This window comes from Triturus cristatus, chromosome 3_1 (genome assembly GCF_964204655.1).
Source record: "Triturus cristatus chromosome 3_1, aTriCri1.1, whole genome shotgun sequence".
NCBI classification, from domain to species: domain Eukaryota; kingdom Metazoa; phylum Chordata; class Amphibia; order Caudata; family Salamandridae; genus Triturus; species Triturus cristatus.
In genome coordinates, this window is record NC_140583.1 from 182219316 (window position 1) to 182232242 (window position 12927).

The window sequence follows — 12927 nt, forward strand, 5'->3', positions numbered from 1 at the left end:
AGACTAATTCACTCGGTGGGGATTAGAAAAAAACTAATTGATTTGTCTCATGAAGATCATAAAGGGGCCTGCAAGATGAAGAGAAGGAGGTCTTCATATTGGTGGCCAGCAATGGAGGTTCAAGGGGAACCGTTGGTTAGGGATTGTTTAAAATTCAGACTGGTGACAAGCAAGGAAGATTAGGTCTGCTCCTTTGATCTCGACAACTTTGGGAGGAGGTAGCTGTGTTCAAACATGTAGAAGAGTATAGGTTAACCCTTCAATCCTCAACGGATGTGTCTCCATTTGAGTGATTTTGCTAGAGGAAACTTTGTACATTAATTTGCGCCCCATGGGTGACAGCTGGCTCCAGCAAGTAAGATTAGATTGACATGAGTTCTTGCAAGGAAAGGGAGAGGAGTCATCAATTCAAGAGAAAAGTCAATTATGACATGCACAACTCAGATAAAGAAATGTGTGCTAAGATTATTTATTTTGAGAAGGCCGAAGCACCAAAAGGCTCTGGCAAAATGTCAAAATTTATTAAACCTCTCCTAGTAGTATATGTATTAAGAGGTGCTGTAAAACCTAAGGTTGCCCATATACAGAACTTTGACCGAAATGTGTTAAGAGAAAAATTATTGATTCAGTGAAATTATTATATGTCCACAATAATATTATTTGTTTCTTTGAAGAGTCTTTATTCTGTTCTCTTTGGTTTTCCCTCTCTTTTTGTTGTGTTTGTTCAGGTCTTGTGTGCAATCTTTCCTAGTTGTTGGTACATAATGAATTTGATATATTCTTTTCTGTTGGTAGAAGTATATGGTATTCTGCATGTGCTTAACCCACTGATCCATTTAGAATACTAGAACCTTTGTGTTCCATCTTCCCTCATATAATGATATGTTTAGAAAATAGCTGGAGTTGAGAGCAGGAAGATGTTGAAGTTGCAATGTGGGGGATGAAGTTTTATTTACCAATAAACAGTACTTTTCTTCACTCTCACTGAGCCTGTGTTTGCTTCTTTAAGAGAGTACTACGAAAGTTGACCTGTGGTATAACAAAAATAACTGTAGATCAGGTTCATGATTACTATAAGTGGATTATGGCAAATGCTCTAAAAGGAAATCCAGATTTGTGGGAACAATAATCCTTTTTGTTATCATTCAGCTTTAAATAGAGCTGCGTCCAATGCCAGAACATGCGGCAGGGTCGAAGCACCAACAAGGATATTTCCTTATTCACATTTAATCTCCTTTGAACAGTGTTGCAATTTGCATAGGTTTAAAACTGAAAAGCAAAAAGCACTAATCTAGGGTTTCAGAGTGCCAAGAAGAACACCAAAATGTCAAGGATGAGGCTTGGCAAGCAATCTATAGGTCTGATTTATAGGTTGCCTGGCAGATTGGCATTCTCTTTTGTATTGTACTGTGAAAGGTTCACAGTTCGCCGTACCCCTGAAGCTGGAAAGCTCTCTGAAACTGGTTTCCTGGTATGCCTTAGCAGAGTGAATGGTTGAAAGGTTGTAAGGCTGGCATACACAGGATTTTGGCCCTATGCCTCAATTTGAGTTCAAAGTTACTGTGTTGGCAGGCATTTTTTATTTTATTTTAACAGCGACTGCCTACAATTGAAGGAGCAATTGGTATCTGTAATGTGTGAGATATAAAATTTCGGATGGTAGAGCTTCTAACATCAAATATGAGCATTACAGATGTACCCCAAAATCGGGGAGCATTGTCAGACAAAAGAACTACACCTTGTGCCTCGCCCACAGTTTGGCTCCATGCTTCCCCTGTGCACTCTTTGATGGCACCTTCTATTGTCACCCAAGTACAGGAGAGCATTTCTTTTAAGGCTTAAACTATTGTTACCATTTTGTTAAAGGACTGTGAGAAGACTACTCTTAACCCACAGGGGCTAATCTTGTGATATCTTGGATGCTAGAGTTCTTCACCATCTCATTCCCTTGAACATAAGGATTTTTTTTTACTTTCTCATAATTTGTAATGATACATATTTCAAGGCAACCAATTGCCTTGGACAACTATTTAGTTTTTTTCTCATGTATAGATATACATTTCTTTTAGAGTATTACTTCAAACTGACATGTCAACTTTTCATCATTTAGGCGTCATGAATCCAGTTGAAGGAGATTAGCGCGGTGTGGGTAAGCATTGGCCTAAAATCAGTAACTAGCAATTTGGTTGCTAGTAGCTTTAGCAGTGCGGAGAATGCAGTTATTAGTTTTAGGATTGTGGAGGGGATCTTGGTGTAATACGTGGAAGCAAACCATATCAATAGCACACAGAAATAACTATATACCCGAATTCAGTTTTGAAACATTTCCCATGGCCGAGACCTCATGATTTGAGGTAGAGTATTCCAAACCCTTTAGCAACACAATACAAATATCTGGTCCTTTGTTTTAGTCCTTTGAACTTTAGTTAAAAGGTGGTACTTGTATTTACTGATTGTTTCGTTTGAATTTAGAACATGCTTATGCATGTATTATGAAACCTTGCTCATGATGCGTTCTATAGCGTCCATCAAACTGTACATTTCCTCATAGGCTCCATCAACATGATCCAACTTCGAACCGGGGACTAAAATGTGCTATAGGTAGTAGCCTGTCTTTCTGGTGTAGCTAACACGAATACAGCTGCGCCTGTTTGCTCCTCTCGTGCTGTGTTCAATGGTGTATCAGAAACCTGCAGAACAAAAGTTGGCATCTTTTTACAAATGTGTTTTAGGTGATTAAATACTACATAGGGATCATAAATGACTACTATATTCTTCACAGTTTTGGTTATGGCTTCATAAAAGTTTCCTGGGCCCGCTGAAAAAAGAGATTGCCATTAATTTGTTTTCTTGAAGTAGATGGTACAGTGAACCATGTCTTCTTATACATACATATTTAGAATCACATTTCTTCTGTATTGTTGTGGGATAGGAGCACTATTGGTTCCAGCTAACTCCCCATCATCTGCAATTTACCAAGATCCTTTTTATAGCATTTTTTTGGGTCCCTGCTGTTCCGACAGGGGAATAACTTTGGAGGATGTATTTTTTTTTTACACAGATCTTGAGGTTTGTTCTATTAGCTGTCCTTCATCGGAATGTGTCTAAAGTTATTATTGCCTCTTGGGCTGGAACTGTGGTTTTATTGTAAAAGTAGACAAGCAGCAGCTATTTCCAAAAATGGAATGTAATCAGTTAGTGGTCCGACCATATCTGTTGTTTCAAATATACATGTGAAAATGAGCTCCATTTTCATCTTACTTGCAAGCCATGACAATCTTGGAAGGAAGTTATTTTCTATACAAATTTGGTCACCCAAACTTTTTTTTTTTAAAGTGAAACTAAGATATTAGGGTCCGCCGCCAAACTATGGTATCAAACCAGACACTTGTGGAAAATCCCGTACTATAGTGATAATGCCCCAGTCTGGAACTCACCAGGAATACCAGAATGTTTAGAAGATGCATTATCAACTCCACTGAGAGTAGGAGGGGTAACAAAGTGGGGCCAGCCAATAACAGAGAATTCAATAGTCAATTGGGACCCACTTCCATTACAGACTAATAGGACACTTTTTAAGTTCAAATGTTATCAACTGATGAGCTGGACAAAGACTCTAGGGAACGATGGCACAGGAAATTGGGATTTAGAGATGAAAAGTCAAGGGAATGCACTGAAGAAAGAAGTAGCACAGTGGTACTGGTCGCTTATATCAGCAGGAGAGGAGGAATTCAGCCTACCCACAGAGATCTGGGGGAAAGACCTGCCGACGCTGGATGTTCTGAATCAATGGCAAGTATCAATGTCTACATGCTGGTATATAATCAAGTCTGTACCGTTCAAAAAGAATCATTTGTTCACATTGCATAGAGCATATTGGACACCAAAGAAATTGTCCAAATTGAGAAGAGGAGAGGCGAAAAAGTATCCCAAATGTGAAGAGGAGAGAACGAACGATGTCCACGTTTCGGCAGTGCCCCCAACTGCAGGTCTTCTGGAAAGATGTGGGTAAGATCCTCAGTTATGTTATGTTATTGAGAATTTGTAAAGCGCATGTTCACCAACAGGATTCTTGGCACTGATATCTTTCCTATTCCTCTCAGAAGTACTACATCAGGAAATAGAGGTAAGCCTGGAGCTGGTCATGTTTAGGGTGAGAAGTGGTAATAACAGAGAAGGACCCAGGTTAAGTAAAAAGCAGAACAACGTACTCTTCCTTTTGAGATTATTGGCTAGGCGGGAAATTTGCATAAAATGGATTCACCATAATTCGCCAACTGTAGCGGATTGGCTGGGATCAGTCCATAGGACAAACAAACTAGATCGGGCGGGGACAAGAAGCAAGAGGCAAGAGTTGTGGGATGTATGGGAACAACATGGGGAAAGTTGAAATGATGGAACAGAATGTGCTCAGGAAAACCGGAAAGTCCAATGATTAAGCAAAACAGCAATATGAGCAAGTGGGAACTGCTGGTGGAGGTATTACTCCCAAAATGGAAGAGTGGGAAGAGGTGCGGAGGGGGAGCCAGAGAGGCCGGTGGGAAACCCCCATACACTAAACTCAATCATAGGTGTATGTCAGGGGACAGGGCCAGGGTGGCACAGGATGGTAGTTATGGGCCCCCCAACTGCGGAAAATCCTGTCATCTCATCTCAACCTGTTTTATTGCACAATGAGGACAAACAAAATATGAAAATGAGCTCCATTTTACACTTGGGCTTGTGAGTGAGGTGCTGATAAAGTTAACTGAAGCCCAAGGCTTCCACATTTCACCAAGTCAATGCACTTGTAAAACTACCATCATATCTTTTCTCAGCAAATGTTTGCTGGTGTACAAACTATGTCAGCATGGGCTGCTGCTCCAGAAAAGGCTTGTCCTGGCTGGATATAAAGAAAATGGATGCTGTGTCAAAAGACGTACAAGGCTTTCACGGTGTATCTTGCGCTGTGCTTTCAAGCAATTTACATATTGTGTAGATTTTGGTATGTGGCCGATCAACGAGATAGGTTAGATATCAACTTGCTCTCCTCCAGACCACCTGAGGAACACTTGTAAATTATAGACTTTCCCTGGGCCACAGCTACCAGTTCATTGAACAGAGCATATTTGGAACTTTTTAGGTTATCATATGTCCACAGATACGTTGGGTACCTGAATTTGTGAATGCTTTCTGTAGTCTTCAACCCTTCAGTTGATGGGTAGGAATGAAAGCCTACAATAGCACTAATCTTCTCAGGCCCGTTTTTGAAAAGCAGACATGGAAATTCTCATGGTTGTTGGAGATTCAACATAAAAACTTGAGTAGAGTAACGAAAACAGACAAATCAAGATCCCCTGAACAGGGTCAAAGTCTACTGGAAATGGGTTCAACAGAAACCAGTCCAACAGTTGCTGCTATTCCACAAACAAGCGCTGCTAAGCTGTGCTCTTGGCTCGTGGATGAGGTAAAAAGTTAGTCGGCTACAGATTAGGTTTTTAATAGAGGCATAATTTCTGCTTTTTTTCAGCTCGGTAGGCAGTTATGCAGTTATTAGGGTTTGACGTATGACTGCTTACCTTCAGCAGACCTCTTCAAGGTTTCAACAGAGAAAGATAGCATTTAGAGGGTCAAACTAGACATTTACTGAATCATGTATACGCTACAAGCAACAAATGCAGGATTGTTATGTGGAATATTTGAAGGCCTGTCTGTAGTGACGTATTAAACGCACAGGTTTTCATCACGGATGACAGTCAGGATAGCTGGTATAAACCTGACTGAAGGCCTAATTTTTCATGAATAAAGTAGCCACAACCAAAAACGGTTGGTAAGGGAAGGCTTCATATGCAATGTCACTCTGTTATGTTAATCCAAGTCTTAGTGTCATGTGAGATCCTCCAGATATACAATTCTGGTAAAAGGGATGCTCCCAATCAAAACTGCATTAGTCATTCTCAGACACTACATATGCTGGATGACAATTACTCAATTTAGTGATAGGAATAGTTAAAATAGTCCGCCAGGTATGCTCAACACACTGGGAATTTGAGCAGCATCAAGTAGCGATGAGGCCATTCTGCCTTGTGTTGCTATCTCCTTTGTTGTATCACGATAAGTGATGTGATGTTTAAACCCTCTTCCTTTAAACCTATCTAGACAAAGCAGTCCAGATGCTAAGGGTACCTGGACCGAGTTTGTATGGATGATCAGTACTTGTTTTAAAAGGTTCGGTGAATTTTTGTTTGTTTTTGTTTAATAAAACCAGCTCTGTTCTTATATATGCTTATTACAAATACGTATTTTTCACACAAACTGTCTATCACTGTAAGGCCCTCGGACACCAGAGCCTAATCTGCACAACTTTCAAACCATATATATAAAAAAAAAATCAGCTTCTCACCCACATTTAAAGTTCTGGAAATGTGCTTGGCTTCAGTTTTCTAGCACATCTCTGGATCAAGAGTAAAGCATTTTGAAGTGCAGGGATTCAGTTGAATGTATACACGACACAATTTTTTTTATGAAGTTTCCGTTTTACTTGTGAATAGTCTGACTTATAAAAATTATAGTTTACAGGAAATGAATCCTGCCCATATTTTGTTCAAACTACATGAATTTGAAATACAAAGATTCTGCTTTATTACAATGACAATGTACAACCAGTCTATTTACATAGCAAAGATTTATATAAACAACAAATTTGACAGCCTGCTACTGGCAGAAGCTACTATAGTTTAGGAGGTAGCTTTAATTGACAACAAACTAGTGAAGCCACATATCCCATCATGTGCTGTATCAAATAATTTACACTTCGACAATAAAAATTAATTATATGCACAATATGTACACTTTACATCTTAAAACGATGGCCTAGCTTAAAATGGCCAATTTTTCCGAAATGCCCCACTCTGGCATCTAGCTGTTTTCAATGTCAAAATCCTGTACCCCGTCGCTATTCACATGGGCGACAGCTTGAAACAGTGAGTTGATCGAGCTGAACACTGAAACAGAGTGCTTCTTTCATTGTGTAGGAATGTTTCCAGGAAAGCTGCCACAGGGGTGGATTCGCAGAATGTTTAGCACAGTGTTAAGAACCAGCAACAGGATGGATCACACATGAATTTGTGTTGACCACATACTGTACAGTCAACGTTTGAAAACTGACCAGTGCTTTATATCTTGTGTTGCCTCAGCTATATTTCGTGTCAACAAACGTAGGCAACTTGTACATGCAGATCTGCTAATTCAGCCACAGCTACCTTTGTGATTAGTATAAATAATTTCCAGAACTGTGGCACATGGTCTCTGTTCCATGGCAAGTTTCCTGGTCGCCATGACATACAGAATAGTAACATGGTCTCACAAATGTTGACAGATATGTGTAAAGATGCACACATTGGAAAGCTGATAGAGGGTCGGTAGTATGTCCTATTGATATTACTTAACATTTTATCCTCCCACACTTTAAATACAGATGACACTCACAATAACACCAATGCCGTTGGAACTCTGTCAATCGTTTGAGAATTCCTTTTCAGAGTCAACTAGATAATACTCAAAACTCCAACTATACTATTCCATCTGACCGCTGTTTGTATTGTAGGTCAGGATTCTGTGGAAACCTCAGGGGTGAGAGAAAACTATGTTTGCCAGCTTCTTTTGTTATTTTCTCAACGTTCACCCTGCAACTATGAACCCCTTCTCAGATTTACAAAGTCTCCCATAAATATATCATATCAATGTCATTCTCACAGTGAAATATTTGGGAGAATCAGTCCCTTTTTTGGCCCTGACGAAACTGTCCTGAGATTAACTCTAAAGGAAAATCTTAAAGAAAATGATTTACAGCAAGTCCTATTTATGAAAAAGATTTACTTTAAACAATTTCTCAGCTGTCTTCGTATATTGTGCTTGGTGTTAAAATGACCAGTAAGGACATATCTCGCAAATCACAACACAAGAGTCAAACCACACAACACAAGCAACATGAGAAGCCTGCCGGACATACATTGTTACAAAAAAGGATGTACTATTTGTAAAATGTTAAAAAGATGTTGAGATTAAAATTTTGGTTTGTAAATTATTTACAGTATTGGCAATTGATACTGAACACACCTGTATGGCTCAAGAAACCACTTCCCTTATTATAAACGACATTGAACTTTGAATACAAAAGTGCTTCCTTGGTGAAAGTTCAAAACTGGTCTTCAGTACCAGTGTTGCTCTGTCAGCTCAGAGAGGAGCCAAACTCATTATTTCAGTCTTTCATTCTTGGTATATTATAAGCATAGCGAACTAGAGGAAATCCTCGACTCTTATAAAAACACGCACGGCCGCAAGCTTGCACTTGGTCTGAACTGTCGGACACAAAGGAATCTTCCTCATCCGCATAATCGGAATGAGCCGACTGTGTGCCGCAGTCAGACCAATAGCCATCTGACCGGTGACAAGGTACGACTGCCAGTGTGGGACAACTCTGGGACTTGATCAAGTGCTTACATGGCAATTGCTTGGTTAGGAGAAAAGATTCACAACAGTCACACACTGGAAGATTACCCTGCAAGTGTGAGTACATGCGGCAGTCATAGTAAAAGTCCTGCGTCACGCAACCACTTTGAGCATTGACTGCCACCATTGCGGATCTGTTCTTCCTGGTGATACGATTCCGCAAACGTTTCCAGTCTTCCTTGAACTTGGGATTGAAGAAAATATAGAGCACTGGATTCAGGCATGCAGGCAGAGGGAAAAATATTAAAGTGACCGATTTCATGATTTCAGGGCTAATCGAAATAGCGGTGATCAAAGGTGCAAAAGAGAAAAAGGCAACAGGACAGAAAAAGATGCAGTTGGTGAATATTAGCCAAGCAACGTGCTTAATCATGCCAGACTGGACGTTTTCCGAGAGCTCTTCCTTCTCCAGGTCACAGTAGAGTTTAGTGTATATCACAGCCATCAGTAAAAAGGCTAAAGAGTTGAGAAGGACCAATGTTACTGTAAAACCTAATGAAGGGGTTTCTCCTGTAGGGAAAGGCAGACAGAGGGGCGATGCGGAAAACTCCCCCACATGAAAAAGTGGAAGGCATCCTGCCACTAAAGCAAAGAAGCAAGCAGTGGCTGCTGCAACTTGGAACTTTTTCTGGTGATTTCTTTTTTCTTTTTTTATGATGTCCCTTGCAGAGAAGCTTCGCTCGATTGCTGCCAGCGTCAGGAAGAGAATTGCGCTTTCCGAGGAAAAGATTGCAAGGAACCCAGCGACTTTACAACCAGTGCCGGTTTCCCACCACACACCAAATTCAAAAAATCGTCCCCAAGACACAGAGTCCAGGAAAGTTAAGATGCCAGTGTAGACTCCCATTAACAGGTTAGAGCCAGAAATCAGACCAATGAAAAGTTTGGAGGATGACAGGGTAGAGCAGGAAGTAAACACTGTTAAAATGACAATGAGGTTGAAGACCAATGCAACTAAGAAAATAAACCAGACGGTGAGACGAATCATCCAGCTTCCCAGTAAATATTCACAGGGTTTAAAAGCTCCTAAAAGGAAAAAACACAAAGGAAATGTAAGGAATAGTTTCATAATAAGATGCAGAATATACATGAGAATTTAATAAGCAAAGGAAATTTCAAAACTAAATTAACATCAGTGAGATTTTCTATTCCTTAGAATAAATCTTTACACAATACATTAGGCTCCAGGCTTATCAATCCTAAATTATAAAACAACAAATGGACACAAGTCTCAAGTTATTTCTCTTTCGCTAATTTTAATAATTGCAACAATTTCCATGGCTGTTTTAATGCCACCAACACCTGGAAGAACACCAACTTGCTGCCACAGTATCACGCTAAGATGCAGGTTAATGATCGCTATCCCCAATCAATACTATGACATTCTTTATGACACTATAAGAGGGTGTCCCAACACTGCTGAATTAGTCATTAACGTGCAAATTGTTGGTCATCCTACAGATCACTGCTACCATCAAAACGAAACAACCTTTCTTGCCCGGGCCTTGAAAGAAACTTTGCTAACAGTTGGATTTTGAAAGGGAACAGTGTTTCCTGCCCAAGTTACCCCATGACTGTCCTAGGCACATGCCTTTCACAATGCTACAGCATATTCTGAAGCTGCAGAATGGTGCAGCTCTTCAATTGGGGAAGATATTTAGGGATATAGCCATATTTATAGTTGGGCGGTAACTAAATGTACTCCCATTTCTGGAGAGGGTAGTAAATCTTTAACACATTTCTACCACCATATACCTATGATGGATGAAATTCCACAATGTACTACAGCGCCTAATTTGGGCTGGGCGTCAGCTCCGGATTTTCGGTGACCAGGACTTATTTTCATCATCAGCCTTTGACTCACAGAAAGGGAGAAAGTATAGCAAATAGTGGAAAGGGGGTAAAGAAGGGATAAAAAACAAGCCTATTACAGAAGGATAAAAGAGACAGGAAGGGCGGGATGGTGGGGAAAAAAAGGGGCAAGAGAATACCCTTGGAAACATCGCTCCTGCTGTGAAGTCTCCTCACCTATATTTATTTTAATAACTTTCTAGCACCATCTGGCGACATTATCGTATGTAATGTGCCTTACAAATTAAATCCAATCCAAATATGGACATCCCCATTACGGAGCTTCCTCTGAATACAAACCAGGGGCTGTATTGCATCTAGTGCCTTGGGGGCACAACGGGTGTTTGCGCCCGCTTTTTGCACCCCCGGGGTGCTTTTGGTATTACAGAAGGGGCCGCAGACACTTGTGTGGCCCCCTCTGTAATACCAAAAGCACTGGCGCTGATAAAACACAAGCGCTATCTTCAAGGGGGTGTTCCCTCATTTGCATGGGGGCGTGCCCCCATGCAAATGAGCAAATCCCTTTGCCTCCAAGTCCTCCTGCGCTGAGGCGGATATTACCAACACGTGCGCAGAGGCAAAGCCGCCCTCAGAAGATGCACTGACAGTGCACCATTTTAAAGGTAGCGCACATCAGTGCTTCTCCTGAGTGCAACCCTCTGCAGAGGGTAGAGGGGGTCCTATGTAACCACAGACATCCCCTTGCAGGTGGGTGCAGTCACTGACTGCACCCACCTGCAAGGGGATCTCTAATCCCCTCTGAAAGTGCAGGCGGGGTGACACACAGAGCAACTTTAAAGCAGCCACTCTGTATTTAATGTGAATGCGCAGCACCCAGGGCAACGAATGTTCGCTGCTGCCCTGGGGCCAGCGCATTCATGGTAACAGGATGCATTTTCCATTTTTGCGCCGGATGTACCATTTTAAAGGTGCCCACGGCGCAAACAATGAAAATGCGCCTTCACCATAACATGGCCCCAGGTGTGTTTCCCTAGTTATCAGTACTGTTCACAATATGATAGGAGGCACTGGACACTCTAAATGACAGTAGACTTGTTATGATAGCCATTTTTTCTGAAAACTGGAAAGTATTGAGCTATTCGCTATTCAAAAGTAAAACATTTATGCATTTGTGATAGGAACATCCCACTCTAATAGGACATATTGTTATGAATACTTCGCTTTCACTTGCAGAATAAGCACTTACTGATTTTCACAGCTTAAAGGTCCAAGTTACTTTTTTCTAAAATAATGAAGCCTTTGGCACATGAGCTAGTGATCCAGGCCAAGCCTCACTGGTTTACAAAGTTTTTTGGAAGCATCTAGCATGATATTACCTTATTGATCACAAAACATTTCTGTTCTAAAATACGATATTTCATTACCTGTCGAGGGGTTACAGTGAATAGCTGTCTGAATTGGTTCCTTATCTTCATCACTCATGAAATCTTCTCCATTTGGTGCGCCTGATCAAAAATATAAATGAGGAATATTTCTGTTTCAAGTTTACATTTCCCCAATTTAAGCTTCTGTTAGGGTTTAAAATGTTTGCGCTGTAATTCCTAGAATTATTTGCAAAATCTGTCATACACTGAATGGCAATAACCTTAAACGTGCCCTGTCCAAGAATATATTCCTTCTCAATGTAGATGTGTAGTGCTATTCTAGTAAGTTTTATTGCATTTTATATGGCTGTGCTAAACAATTATAATTACTGGCTCTCTGTGGTATCTCATATTTTCATTATCTTCAGAGCTTTGAACCTTTGCGTTATTTATTAATATAGCAACATGTTTAATTTCAATTCAAAAAAACAAATCCATTGAAGCAAAGTACACAAAGCTCAAGAAGCAATTGATTGTCCCTGCTGAGGTCACCGCGTTCCAGTGATTTAGTCATTAGCTGAAGGTCTGTCTAAAGCAGCCTTCATGGGCAGGCACAGTACTAACAACGTTGCATTTCTAAAAATAAAACGAAAATGTGAAGCACCTCAAAATAACGTGCTACTCACCCCATACTTACGATGAGTAACTACACCATCCTCAGTCTAGTTCTAAAATACTGTTTTTCGTATTTGCATTGTTATAGTCTTTGGGTGTATCAGAACAGGTTTAGATTTTTCAATATAATCTCAATTTGGTACCGAGAGGTCAGTTAATTAGAATATCATATGGATAAAGGCGTACATACACACGATTTGCACTTACAGTTTGGGGGCACATTAATCGCGGTCACAAAGTTCAACAGATTCTAGCCCTCAATCACAACACCCATCAGCCAGCATCCTCATTGATCCATTTACACATTCCCTTTACTTATTCCTTCCTACAAGGACTCAGCCACCAGTGTGATATGAAAAGTCTCACAAGTTTCAACTCTATTTATTGGTCGTAGGAGGAGGACTGCGCGTACGCCAAGTGTGCACCAATGGGAACCAGTTTTAATGTTCATGAGATGGCATAGCTTGTAAAAAGCCCCACCTCGAAGGTCACCATCAACCTCTGGCTATTTTGCAAGAGCACACTGGTATCTGGAGATTTTAGTGCCACTTTCGTATGCTAGGGTGGGCGGACAAATGCCACAATT

At 40.6% G+C, this 12927-nt stretch overlaps 1 protein-coding gene across 1 annotated transcript in view; it reads right to left on the reverse strand.

Moving 5' to 3' along the window:
• Positions 1 to 6494: 6494 nt before the first annotated feature.
• The window catches only part of LGR4 (leucine rich repeat containing G protein-coupled receptor 4), a 287978-nt gene continuing 281545 nt past the window's right edge, over positions 6495 to 12927 (reverse strand). Inside the window, exons 17-18 of the mRNA XM_085643635.1 lie at positions 11727 to 11807; positions 6495 to 9516 (exon numbers count right to left, since the gene is read on the reverse strand). Of these exons, the coding sequence (XP_085499761.1) occupies positions 8240 to 9516; positions 11727 to 11807 (1358 nt within the window). The 3' untranslated portion in view covers positions 6495 to 8239. The remainder of the gene's footprint in view (positions 9517 to 11726; positions 11808 to 12927) is intronic.